This window comes from Leiobunum rupestre, chromosome 3, assembly GCF_980474605.1.
Source record: "Leiobunum rupestre chromosome 3, qqLeiRupe1.1.hap1, whole genome shotgun sequence".
NCBI lineage: Eukaryota > Metazoa > Arthropoda > Arachnida > Opiliones > Sclerosomatidae > Leiobunum > Leiobunum rupestre.
This window is the reverse complement of record NC_143386.1, coordinates 54,781,017-54,794,928: the sequence shown is the minus strand read 5'-3', so window position 1 is coordinate 54,794,928 and position 13,912 is coordinate 54,781,017. Positions and strand designations below refer to the sequence as shown.

Below are 13,912 nucleotides of genomic sequence, written 5' to 3'. Positions count from 1 at the left end.
CTGCCATTAAAAAGTCCCCCAATTCCTGTTCGGTTGACAACTTCCGTGGCATTAGTTTGACATGTCTCCCCAGTAAGGAGCTGGAAACGCACGTTCGTGACGCTCTTGTATCCTTCCTCATGAAAAGTTCTTTCTTTTCCAATGACCAGCATGGCTTCCTCCTCAGACGTTCCTGCTTCACAAACCTGCTGTCTACAATGGAGGAGGTCACGCGCTGTCTTGACAATGGAAACTCTGTTGACCTTATATACCTCGATCTGCGAAAAGCTACAAAACTTGTCTCGGGTTTACGTACCCTCCCATAAAGGCTAACATTTGCTGGAAACAAAATAAACCATAATACAAGTAAATTAAACTTATCTTTCAATGATTAAAATAATCAATAATGAGTAAGTATTGAGAACAGCACGTGAAAAAACAAATTGAAACGCATTTCGTTTCGAGACGAGTTCCACGCGACGTCTTGATGGTATGCTTTTTCATCGCCGGTATGCTTTTTTCAGAATAGCTCCAAACGGCGTAGGAACGTTTACAATTATCGGTAAAATTGAGTGGAAATGTTTTAAAATGAAAATAATTTAATGAAGGTTATTCTAAAATGCTTAAATTCAAATTAAAACGAAGTAATGTTAACGATAAAATTGGGTGGGACCCGTATAAAATGAACCCAACGCGACGTCTTGATGGTATGCTTTTAGTGAAGTTCGCTTTTACCTTAGCTAACTGGTATGCTAAGTATGCTGGTATGCTTTTTAGTACTTGCCTGTGTAGACCAACTAAAATCCAACTAATTTTTTGTAAGGGTGATCTTAATAATCAGTGTAAAAATATCCAGCTAGTTCCTGATTGCCATATGAGTAAGATTATAGAAGAACTCTTCTTTGCGAATTTGTCCAGCTAGAGCAGGGAAAATACTGTAGAATCTTGGATTAATAATAGAAGCTAACGCTAGCTTCTATTATTAATCCAAGCCTCCAAGGTAGAATCTTCTCTCTTTATTTCCTAAGATGATAAGCCTATGCCAGAATGGTTACTTAACCGAATTAGTTTTAGGTTGTTGTGAGTATCACAAACGGTGGAAAGAATAAGTTTCAAAGGATCCACCTTTGAACATTACATATTAGAAGAGAAAACATTGAAACTAACTTTCAAACTTATTTAAATAACAAATTAAACCGCCCTGACAAACCCGCAAAGAAAGGAGTCGGGCGATTGTGAAAGCATTGAAGCAGACGATTTTTTTAAGGGTGCGCTCTTCGAATTCCGAAAATAAAATCGTAACCTCCGATTGGTTTATTTAAAACGTTGAATGTCGTAAATCGAAAGTTAGTCCAACCTCCTTTTGACGATGAAGGTACCATAGCTATAGCATGGACTAATTAATTAGTCCATGGCTATAGCCACGGTTTATAGAATTTACAAATTCTATAAACCGTGCTTTAGCCTATGGATCCATATTCATGAGTAAATGAATAAATTCATTACGTTACTAATAGCGATTTCCACTGGGAATCTCCGAGAGCGCCCCGAAATCGATTTCGACGTCACAGCTCGTGTCGAGATTTCCAAGGATCGCGGTCGAGTGAGTCTCCCAGTGAAATACAACCTCGTTTTAAGACAAGGTTCGTAAAAGAAAAGGCAACTCTCGGGGCGAGCATTTTCCAGTGAAATACGCGGAAAATAATGGCGGACAGTAATATTGTATTCGATAAACTTTATTAATCATCCATGGTTAAGCCTAGGCGTAAAGGAGAACTTACTTCATTTTCGGAGTAGGAATATACCTCATCCTCTATATATCTTATTATTTTAGGCCTTTATACTATTTCCGGCGTTTGCCTTAAAATAATTGCCTCTATTTCTTCGTCGGAACTATCCGAAGACGATTCTATAAACAAATAAGCAGCCGGAATATTTATTGTCCTATCTAGTTCCGCCATTTTTAAAAATCACGAAAACCGCTCGAAATCTTTCGATCCGTCGAATTTCTCGGATCAAAATTTTCGCTCTCCGAGCGCTCGCTGTGAGAGCGAGATTACCAGTGGAAGACACGGATCTCGTCACGAGCTGCTCTCGATTTCCCAGTGGAGGGCGAAATCTCATCACGAGCGCTCCCGGAGCGCCCGAAATCCCCCAGTGGAAATCGCTATAAGTGTATCCCACTTTCTAAATCCTGAAATAAAAGTATATTATTAGTCTGATAGGCGGCCGATTCCGTCAGCTCGCGCCATCTAGTGCCTCTAGCCGGAATTGTAAAAAAAGGTCGAGTGTAACTAAATATGGAGGATCGCCGGGAGTAGTGGCTCACTCCTGTAATCCCAGGCGTCCGGGAGGCAGAGATTGTGGATGACCGTGTGAGGACGACCACTAATCCCACAACGGGTGGTTGTCATACTTCCGCCACGGGTGTCCCAACCCTATCCCCAAGTGTGGCCGTTACACATATCTCGCACCTGATTAATTAAATGGACGATCGGACTGTATTGTCCCACCCGTTACAATGGCTCATAACGAGCAAAAAAAAAAAAAATATGGAGGATCGCGTAGTAGGGGTTTAATAGCTAAAATTTTAATTAAAATATCTTAAGAATGGGAAAATATTGTTTGTATAGAAGATGTAGGAATTACAAAACCGCTCATCAATCTCAAAGTCAGGAAATAAAATATTATCCTGTACCAAAACCAAAGAAAAACTTTGAAAAATGTATGTTATGGGTTAAAGCGATTAACAGAGCGGATATAAACACTCATTATGATGTTAAACCACATCATTATGTATGCTCTAAGCATTTTGTTGGAGGTAATGGACCTACGGTAGAACATCCTGATCCAATTAAAGAAACGCAAGAGGTGAGATTTTATTGTACATCTGTGTAAAGAAAGTGTGGCAAAATAATAATGACTCCTTACAATATAGAACTCCGAGGCTCTGGATTATGGTTATTCTCAAGCACAGCAAAGCCGATTTGAGTTAATCATAGAGAATGTTTATTCTGAAAGAAGTCAAGACATTTCCGCTCAAACCTGGGACAACAAAAATGTTAATGAAGGACCAGTAATTGTGGAAAGTACTACCCATATGGAAAGAGCTGAACTTCTAAATGAAAGTATCATACCACCGCTTGCTACGTCTTTGAAAACTGTGAACCTTGACCAAATTTCAGCTTTGACATCCATCCAAAATTATCAGATAAATTCCCAATCAGCGCTAAATGAACCAAACACAAGTTTAGAAGATATCAGAACACCATTGGATGTAATTGCAACATCTCCTGTATCAGAGCCAGCCTCTTCCTTGGAATACATGTATGTTCCAACTAATCAATTAATGGAAGAACATCCTCTTAAAAAAATCGCAAGGGAATTTTTAATTCATCAGTTAGAAAATATAGATAACTGTGACTGGTCTATTGCCATAATTCAAGAACCAGAATGCAATTTGCGTGGTATAAAATGTCTAAAGTTTAGAAAGGGGGATAGCTCTTTAATTATGGTTGAAATAACTCCATGTTTAAAGCCAAGTGTTTATTTTTGCAACACATTACTTTCGCCTGATCATAAAATGTTTTCATCAAGTTCAGTTGATTTTCATATGCCATATTCATGTATGAAGGACTTGATAAACATTTTGTTTGAAATTGAAAATTGGCAACCCTGCCTTGGCATTTCAGGAGAACTGCTTGCCCATTTTAAAGATAAACATTTAAAACCCGCATATATTTGCACAACTAGCCAGTCAATACGATCAAATAAATGTGAGCAATTATTCCTTCGCCAATTTTCTCAAATTTGCCCGCCTTGTCGAGTAACAAAGGTAGTTTTACAAAATCGAAAACGAAGAGAAAATAATAGGTCTACTTTAAAAAAAAGTACCAATCTACGCTACATGACAAAAGACAGGATAAAAGATCAGTTCATTAGAGTTAATAAAAATAATAAAGCGTTGAAGAAAAGAAACAAGGAACTAGAATTAAAAGTTAAGAAGAGCTTTAAAAAAGATGGGTTTTTCATGTCGGAAGAAGAGAGTCAGGGTTTCGAAGAAATTATTGCGAAAAACCCATTTGAGAGCAAATCAATATTTCAAAAGCTACTGATGCGAGAACAAATGAAATTAATTCAAAGAAAAAAATTGTGTTTAACAGCAGTACAGGACAACTAATTGGAGCCACCATTCTGAATCAATTCAGAAATGAAAGTTACAGAATTAGAAAACAGCATTAAAGGCACCCCAGATGATGGAAACATTAACTTGGCAAATCACATACTTCAGTTGATGGTTAGAGGACTGACATCTAATTTTAAATATCTATATGCTTTTTTCTCCTGTGGAAATTTAAATGCGGAAGATTTATACTCAATAATTTGGTATGGTATTGAAAATTAACAAGCACTTGGTTTTCGAATTCTTGCAGTTGTATGTGATAAAGCATCTTCAAATAGGAAATTAATTAAAATGTGTACAGAAATCTGATGTATGTCATAATATAAAGACTGCGAAGACTGGACTGAACAACAGTGGCAAAATGAAGAAACACAAGGATGGTTCGCTTCAGCCAATAAGACTTTTCAAAAAAAATGCTTAATTTCTACTATGGAAACACATAGTTGACTGTTTTGAAATAGATTCAAGTTCTCTGCTATGGTTAGCGCCTAAGTTAACATACAATCACGTTTACCCAAATGCACATAGTTGCATGAGTTGTAAAGCTTGCAACTCAGGTACTAATTATGACTACTGCTAATGCCGTGGAGGAATTAATCGGGGATGAAGCTAAAGAGACTGTGAAGTTTCTACGAATGTTTGACACTTTTTTTGACATCCTAAATATTTCAAATACTTTTGCGTTGTTTATTAAGAAGTTAAACCTCCTGATTTTAAATCCGTTTACAGAATTAAAATACGACTAGTGGTCGAGGTTACAGCGCGACACAAAAATTGGATAAGTCTCTCAAGCAGAGTTGGCGTCTTCGACGACAAAACCGGTAAATTGCCAATATACGCGCAGGGGAAAAAAGTTGAGCTCTAAATATAGACCGTGGGCACGGATTGTAATAAATTTTCTCAAAATTCAAGTACATTTTTCTCATCGACATTTTTTTCTTAAAAATAATTTGATTTTGCAAAGTTAATTTCTTTCGCTTTTCGGAAAAGTTAATTGATTTTGCAGTTTTTTTTGGCCAAGTTATTTTTTTATTTTCTTAATTTTGACTCAATTTAAAAAATTTTAAATAAAAGAATTAACACTTTTAGTTGTGTGATTTTTAATGGAAGCAGGTTTCAAAATTCTAATATTATGAAAAGAATGGGAAAAATAAATTATTCACAATTAGAGAAACTTGCAAAGTTAAAATTGAATCAAAATGAAAATCAATGAATTCTCGTTAATTCCTCAATTATTTTGACCAGATCATCTACAGTCGCTTCCCTTTTCATTCCACTACCATCATCAATCTACGTAATAATATTTACATTAACAATCTGTCTGAAAAAAAATTTCAAATTAACTTACGTGAATGCCTAAAGCCACTTCCATCATTTTACTTCTGCTTAAATCGAGGAAGCTTTCTATTAGATCCCCATCGATAAAACCAGTTGATGGCTCTGCTCTTCTTTTAGTCCAAAATGACCGCCAAGTGAAATTATTTATTAAGGAAAACATGGAAAGTTTTAAAGGGCAATAAAAATACATAGAATCTGAAGGATATAAGCTATGTTCAATCTTTCCAACACTTTTGATGACCCTCGTCAGCTTCGTTTGAATTTCTAATAAGAAATTGTAGAACTCAACTGGAAGTTGAGTAACTAAACCTACAAATATAATAATTGGTTAATATCCCATGTTATGATTGCAAGTCAATACCAAAAAATTGATACCTATGGCACCATTCACAGTTCCAAATAAGACGGAACCTTGGGTAGGTGTGGTACTTTCACCGGGGTGCTGCATTACTAACGACCCATGTCTAAAACAATTCACAAATTCCCCTAAATGAAACTGTCCCACTTCTTGTAAATGTTGCCTTTCTTCATCCGTGGTAGCAGCACTAAACATTATTTAAATGTTAAAACTAAGATGTAGGAAAACACATTGCAGGTACCGTGGCAACCCTGTTGCAAGAATGTTCGTACCTATCTTTTTGACAAACAAACAAATTGAAAGTATTTTCACTTCCTAAGAAGGTATCATCATCCAAGATTTGTACAGCGCTCATCCAATTTGGTTGATAATCACGGGCAATCTGAACCGCAAATATAGTTTTAAATATACCACAAATTCATAAAAGGTCACTTTCAAAGTAAAAACCTGTTCAAAATTTCCTTCTAAAGGTTTGTAAGCCAAAAGTGTCATGGATCGCATGATATCCCCAACAAGAATGAAATCTCCTTTAGTTTTAAGGTACAAAGCGATTATGTTATTGAAATAACTACACTCATTGTGAAGTTCACGATCCGCTGTCCATTCATAAAGTTTAACAGTACTGTTTATAGCCGATAGAAGCTTCCCATTGAACTCAACAAGGGTATACGGAGCCCCTTTAACCTCTTTTTCACAAACTTGTTGTAATTTTCCATCTGCCCAATGGAAAATGATAATTCTGCCCAATTTAGGTTCAGATTCTTCAGGGTTCACTAGGGCAGTTCCAACTATATAATATACATTAGGATCTTCGCCCAGACGCGTGGAAACTACGCTCAATGCAAATTCACTGGTCATAAACTGATGAGAATGTAATACTGTAAATATTCATCAGTGTCAAAAATACAGCTAAGGCTTAAATTACGAGCAAAAAAAAAACCTTCAAAAGTGTGTTGGTCAATAATTAAAAGGCTGTTTATTTCTAATTCTTGACCATATTGATCGCTTGATGCTGGTCCAGAACCATTTCCAGATTTGATACCAGTTCCCATGCTAGTACTATGAGTCACATTTTGAGCTTGCGTGCTTGCACTAGGCCTAACTGGATTCAAACCATTCATGTCTTGAATATCATAACGCATGGTTACAACACCAAAAGTCTGAGTCGATTCCTGATACGCTATACGTCTACAATATAGTCTTTGTTAAAAATCACAAAATTACTTAATAACTACGTAAAATGTATTACCGAGGTGATTCACCCAATGGAACAGTTCTGATATGAAGTTTCTGTATTTCATCTATGGTACCAATTAGTAAAGTACTGTCATTCGCAAAGGCCAAGCTACCGATAAAAATTAATTTATGGGGTTGTCAGAGTAAGGATTTGGGTAAAATATATACCTGTCAGGATAGCCTTGAGAGTTTAATGGACACATATGATTTACTTCTTTTAAATTAACATTGGAAAATACTAATTTATGGTTACTGGAATATATAACAGTTGGTCTATCGGAACAGGCAAAGACGTTTGTGGTGGAAAGAGACCTAAACGTTTTTAAGACAGTTGGTTGAGTGCCCAGAGTTACCTGCAATTGTTTAAAAAATTAGTACGAAAGTTTCGGTAGTTAGAGAAATTTTAACTACATCTTATTTACCTTTTTACGATCACTCAGTAAACCAGTAATCGGGTTTAAAGTGAAGTAGAAAAGTGACCCATCACCGAGAGCGCAAAGTAAATAATGTATGCCCTCAAATGTTGTTGATAAAACTGATCTTGGAATTATTTCTACAGTAAATGTGGAAAAAATCAATAATACAACCAATTAAAATGATTAAGTAACGTACCACCGCCTAGCATTTCTTTGTGAATTTCATTTAAATTGGGAATTTGTAGAATTCTAATAGAGAGGTCAGTCCAGAGACCTACAGAGCAAATTTCAGATCTTTCAGATCCTTCCGCCAAAGGGCTTATATCTAAGCACGCTACTTCGTAGTCCATTATAGCTGAACTGAAAAATTATTAACAGTAATTATCAAAAATTCTGAAAAAATTGTACTGATAATGTTATAATTATGGATGCACCGATATATTGCTTATTCATGGCTGATATTAACAAAGTTATCTATCATAACCGTAGTGTATATGATAAAATCATTGTAAGAGACGGTTCAGTACACTGTCATACCCTTTTATTCTATTTTTCAGGCCAATATATCGGCGCATCCCTAGTTATTATAAATTACAGCAAACCTGATCTGTTTAATTCCTTTTGTGTGAATTTCTAAATAGTAAACTTCATTTCGTACGGCACAGACAATTTGTCTCCCATTGCAACCGACAACGCTGATATTTTGATCGGATGGAGGCTTCCATTCGCAAATCAATTGTTTCGTTAAGCTATCAACTAATCTAACCGAAACTGCAGTAGTCTAAATGGATTTAAATATATACTAAAACATTTGAAACTACTATTTGAAAGGAGAGTATTTAATGCATTTACCTGAACTATTTGGTCACCAACAACATTAGCACAATAAAATGTTTGTTGGGAAATATCAAAGCCAGGCAGTTCCATTTCTTCGACTTCTTCACCATTCAACATTAACACTCTAATAGACAATTGAAATTAATTTGCTTTGTAAATTACAATATACACTAAAAAAACTCACCTGGTCTGGCCAACAAATGACAATACAAGAGTATTATCAAAAAGGCTATCAGAAATTCCAACTCGCAGAGGCCAAAGCCCTTTTATTCCTGGTAAATCTATGCTGGCATGTTCGTGGATCCCAATTCCATTACGGATTATCCTTAGCGATCCTTCTTTATAGGCTCCTGAACACGTCACCAGCTGACCTTGTCCTTGTCGTTCAAGGTCAACAACACACATATCAACAATGGGACCAAGATTGGTAAAAGATTCCATAACTTCAACGTATGAGCCTTGATCATTGGCATCCGCATTCAGTTTCACTAACTGAGAATCTCCCAATCTGGAGCCCACATAAACAACGCCATTATCCAGGTAAGTCAGACATTCAGGAATAGTAATCTAATATAATTTCCACAATTAGTTCTTAGAATATCTATTACAAGAATTACATAAATGCTTACCTCTCCAAGAAGCTCCAGTTTTAAGTCACGAACACAAATGCTTCCGTCAATTTTCTCTTCTTTGTCAAGTAAAAGCATGAATAAACGACCAGACATATCTCCCAGCAAGTATCTTGAGCCATTATTATCTACTTTGCCGTAACAAATGATGGTACTTTGCTAGCATTGAGAAAAATTACTATATAGTAATTACCTTTCCAAAGACATTCAATTGCTAATTAACCTTTATGATAGGAGGGGCTATAGCAATGTATTTGTCTCCTTTATGGTACGTAATTGATTCTTGACCTATAATAAGGGCGCCGCAAAAGGGCTTAGGAACTGTGATAATAATGGAAGCTTCGCTCTCAACATTATCTTGCTTCCAAGGCCCCTTCACAAATTCTTTATCCCTAAGGGATATTTCGTAAGTTTTAACGTGCCTTCCCTGTTGGTCTTGATGTACAAGGGCAATTGTGGGTGTAACGCAATCATGAAGGAATTCAATGTCCAAAACATTTAATTCTTCCACTCTGAAAAATCACAGAACCTCAATCAAAGAATCAACCAAGATCACCGACACAACAGCTCATCATTTTACCTTATATTAAATGCTTTTAATTCTCGAATGTCTTTTTCAAGGGGAATAACTTTTAACAATCCATCGTACAGTCTCAAACCTATTAGGCGACATTCTGGGTCTATAATACCAATACTGCCAGTTTCTGAAGGCCTAGAAACTGTATCCTAGAAAAAAAAATTAATTCATCAAAAGATAATCGCAATTAAAAATAAATAAAGTTTATCTTACAGCAACATTTCCATGAGCTTTAGTTATAATCTCAATATTCTCCCCATCCTGTACACATTCCAAAATAGCTGCGTTGTATTTGTACGTTAACATGAATAGTAAATCCTTTTTCTCACCCTTTTCAAAAATTATTCATTATATCTGGTTAAGGTTTTCCAAACGTTTTATTATATACGTACAGAAGGTCTAAATAGTTTCATAATTGTTACTCTTCCATAGATACCAATTTCTTTGATGGGTCGTAGCCCTTCTGGAGTGACTACATAGATTTCCAATCTAGTATTCTTTGCCAGTATTAAGTTCAAATCGTCAGGACTTGTAAAGTTACCTGTAAAATAAACGAAGATTGGCATTAATTATTTCGTTAAAATAAAACAAATACGGGATTACCAGTAACACAAGCTGTGACTCCAGTTGGTTTATGAGCGGTTACAACGTAAACGTGATTATAGGACATCTTTGAGCCTTGGTTAAATATTTCGCCTTGCAATGACAATTTTATGATAATGCTTTTGAATTTTTTAAATTTAATCTGAATGACAGTTTAATAAATAACTCTAAACGTTGACGGGTAGCCTAATTATCAAAATAAAACTTACCAAAAATTAAATTGTAATAAAATTTTACTAGAAAGGAAGAAAGAGACGCGGTCTGTCGCTTACAAAAAACATGGCCGTCCAGGGTCACGATTCAGGCCGACGGCGCGAAACATATTGCCCTTGAAAATTACAAGTATAAAAACATTGGTCAAAACCATTGAGTTGGGAATATATAACTAGAGATACAATTACGTAAACTTTATCATTCGGTGGTGGCGCCTTCTATCTTTTCCAAAAAACTATAATTTTGCAAATATCGTCTGCTTATATACTTTTTTGCACTTGTTCGCGTGTATCTTGGTGGTAATTTGCATTTAGATATTTAATTTACTGCGAAGAAACTCAAAATAACGTTTAATATTCTGATTATAATAAAAAGTAAATATTGTATTATTCTAACATAACTCCAAACTGTTAGAAAGAAATAACATTTGGCCTTTGAACAATATCAATTTAGTATTTTCCTAATGCATTCCCTTTTCACCTTCTTATTAATATTCTTCGCTATTTTACTGAATCTAAAGTTGGTGTAAAAGTTAATTACTTTAGGGACGGGGAAATTTAAATGATATAGTTCAAACCAACCTCTTGGTCAAACATGTGATCATTCAAATCTGGGAGAAGTGTTTCATCATGGTCAAATATATGATCATGGTTGAGGCACCTTCAGTTTGATCTAATCTATGAATGTTGTATCTTTTTGGTATGTTTGTACACAAGCCGGGAACGTCTTAAAATTAAATAAATGAAATTTCAAAGTTGGCACTGCATTTTACCTGAGAGTACTCTTATTTTCGCGTTGTCACGATATGCAAACTAATCAAAATGAACCCCGCAACCCCGCAAATCGCGTCTTCCTGTTGTGGACCAGGTGTCGCATCAAGTAATCAAGTTGCATTATAGCCTCAAGCTATTTCGTTACTAAAGTCGGTCTTTTAATTGGGAATCTAAATATTAAATCATTGCTTCAGATAAATCCCTTCTATTCCTTATTTCTCATTATACACTTAAGGCCTTTTCACACGAGCCAACCTTTTGATCCAACTAGATGAGTCAACTTGAGTTGAGTCAACTAGTTGGTTCGTGTGAATAAAAGTTCGATGAGTTGATCCACCAAAAAAGTACGCGAGAAAAAAATGGATCACTGATCCATTTTTGCTGACTCAGCATTTTGATTTGAAAAGTTGGCTCGTGTGAAAAGGCCTTTACTTATGCATTGAACATTTTTGTTTCTACCGGTATTAACACAACCTTTAACTAAAACGTTTCGAACTATTATGGTGTTTATTAAACAATTACAAAAGCTTATTAAACAATTACAATAGCCCATTAAAAATAATATAATCTTTTTACATTAATTTACTTTGTCTAATAAATCACTGTAACTTCGAGACGCGTTTAGTTTGCTAAGCCTAATTCTCCGTTTAAAATTTTGCGTCAATTTCGCTCGAAACAACGTCGTCTGAAAGTAAAATCCACGTAACTAAATACGCAAATCAGAGTGATATACGTGGATTTTGCTTTCAGGCTTTAATGATTCCCAACGCTAGAGATAGATGGCACAACATCGTCGAGTGATAACGTTTCTGATTTGAAGCTAAATTTTTGTCCCGCGACTGACAGACCTCTATTTATTCCCAACTCAATGGTCAAAACATAGACGCTTAAAAAAACATGAATTAATCTTGGACCCAGAGGTGGCCCAACTCCGGTAAAGTACTAAAGTTTGACCGGCGATTCGGTGATTTTACATCGGCGGCGGCGGCGCGATCGGCGTACGCTGTTTTAATTTACTTTATTTATTTATTTATATATTTAGTAAAGAAATCGGTCACTAAGCTAGCGTAAGCTTATGTGTGGCCGTACAGTGTATCACAATGTACGTATAGTTGGTTTTTTTTTCTGAGAAGACCGCGAGCCCAGCGAAGATGCCATCTGATTAATTAGGGCGAGATATGTGTAACGGCCTGTACACAAACAAGTATACACCCGTATACTTGTAACACCTACTCACGACTCACTCTAGCCCAGGACAGATAGACTAAAAAAGGGCTTGACCCAGAACATTTTCAAATAAAGATGAAAATTGGTACATAGGTAGTTTTGGAACCCAAAAAAAATATACTAAAAGTCCCCACCTCTAGAACGTGAGCTTCCGACGCCATCTTGGAAAATGGCCGCCAAGCACGCCTGACGTCATAAATTAAATGAAAGTGTCCAAAAGTGTTAAAAATTGGTACACTATACATTTAAGGCTTTCTGAATAGTATTGTAATTTTTTTTTGTGTACAACCGTTATTTTGGCCGCCATCTTGGAAAATGGCTGCCAAAAAGGTTTTCCACGTAACTTTCCACTATATGTTTCAATATGTTTGAAAATTGGTAAATAGTTTTATTACGGCCTTTGGAACATGGTTACAAAATCTTATGTACCTGCGACTGTTATTTCGTCCGCCATCTTAGAAAATGGCGGACTGCAATGCCGAATTTCGCATTCAAAATTGAATGATATAGTCCGATTGTTTTCAAATTTGTTAAATTTTTTGATTATGACGCTGAGAACGCTATTACAAAATCTTAAAGGTATCTGACGGTTACTTCGTTCGCCATCTTGGAAAATGGCCGTCTGGAAAATATTCACCTTGTCGATAGCATTCTTATAACTATTTCGAATGATCACTTTAGGGTTAGATTAATAGCTTTTAAAATCTGGAAAATGAAAACCGGTGATACAAATGTATATCAGGGGCGTAGGAACGTTCTAGAAGTTGGAGGGGGCAAAGAGAAACGAAAAGGGGTCTGGAGAATGGTTTTTAATTTTTAATGGAGTGTAGCTTCTCCGAATGCATGTGTACTTTTTACTACTATAGAAATGGGCGGAAAAAGACGGAAATTTTAAACACAGTTGAGGTTCTATAAGCTTTAAATGCTTTTAAAATGATAATTTGAGCCTTGCGAAGATTTCAACTGACCAAAAAGTTGGAGGGGGCAATAACATTAGTTGCCCCTCCCAGTAAAATTCTAGGGAGGGGCATTGCCCCCCTTGCCCCCCTGGTTCCTACGCCCCTGATGTATATATAAATAATATAACACATTTAATAATAATAATATAACACATTTAATTAGGAAATGCCCAAAACTATTTATATATTCTTAAAATATTCAATGAAATATTTATCAGTTGCTGCAGCTCGTACCAAGAAACCTCCATTTTTCTTTGTCCAAATAATAATAAATGTCGTTGCCCATCTCTCTAGCAAAACATTTCGAAATTAAAACACACCGGTTTATAAATGTAGATATTAAAATTTAAAATCTATTAGTCGTTACATGAATAATACTTTGCTAACAAACCATTCTGGAGCAAGTAACCGTTTTCTGATTTCAGTAGTTCATAGAGAGTAAGGAAAGAGTTGCGAGTTACTTCTTTACGGTTACAGAATGGAAACAAATGATATGGTTTGAAATATATCTCTAACGATTAATATCAATTTTTGTGAGCTTAAATTACTTTTAAATTACCCCTTTACGAATGAGCGTTTACCTG

General features: G+C 35.7%; 2 protein-coding genes across 3 annotated transcripts; one reads left to right on the top strand and one right to left on the bottom strand.

Moving 5' to 3' along the window:
* Positions 1–2,433: 2,433 nt before the first annotated feature.
* LOC149952656 (uncharacterized) lies at positions 2,434–5,173 on the top strand. The gene is made up of 2 exons (XM_090168695.1): positions 2,434–2,850; positions 2,918–5,173. The coding sequence occupies exons 1-2, from the start codon at positions 2,590–2,592 to the stop codon at positions 4,157–4,159; spliced, it is 1,503 nt and encodes a 500-aa protein (XP_090024821.1). The 5' UTR covers positions 2,434–2,589; the 3' UTR covers positions 4,160–5,173.
* Positions 5,174–5,230: 57 nt separating this feature from the next.
* pic (DNA damage-binding protein pic) lies at positions 5,231–10,480 on the bottom strand. Of its 2 annotated transcripts, XM_090168694.1 has the most exons (20): positions 10,366–10,458; positions 10,157–10,298; positions 9,946–10,094; positions 9,767–9,883; positions 9,557–9,702; positions 9,200–9,488; positions 8,977–9,135; positions 8,532–8,914; positions 8,363–8,471; positions 8,113–8,291; positions 7,707–7,870; positions 7,517–7,647; positions 7,263–7,447; positions 7,108–7,203; positions 6,799–7,046; positions 6,306–6,736; positions 6,131–6,240; positions 5,876–6,045; positions 5,511–5,809; positions 5,231–5,452 (listed from the first exon to the last, which is right to left on the bottom strand). In XM_090168694.1, the coding sequence occupies exons 2-20, from the start codon at positions 10,221–10,223 to the stop codon at positions 5,369–5,371; spliced, it is 3,516 nt and encodes a 1,171-aa protein (XP_090024820.1). In that variant the 5' UTR covers positions 10,224–10,298; positions 10,366–10,458; the 3' UTR covers positions 5,231–5,368. The 2 variants fall into 2 exon arrangements, with proteins under 2 accessions (XP_090024820.1, XP_090024819.1); XM_090168693.1 differs by having other exon boundaries at positions 10,157–10,480.
* Positions 10,481–13,912: the final 3,432 nt, after the last annotated feature.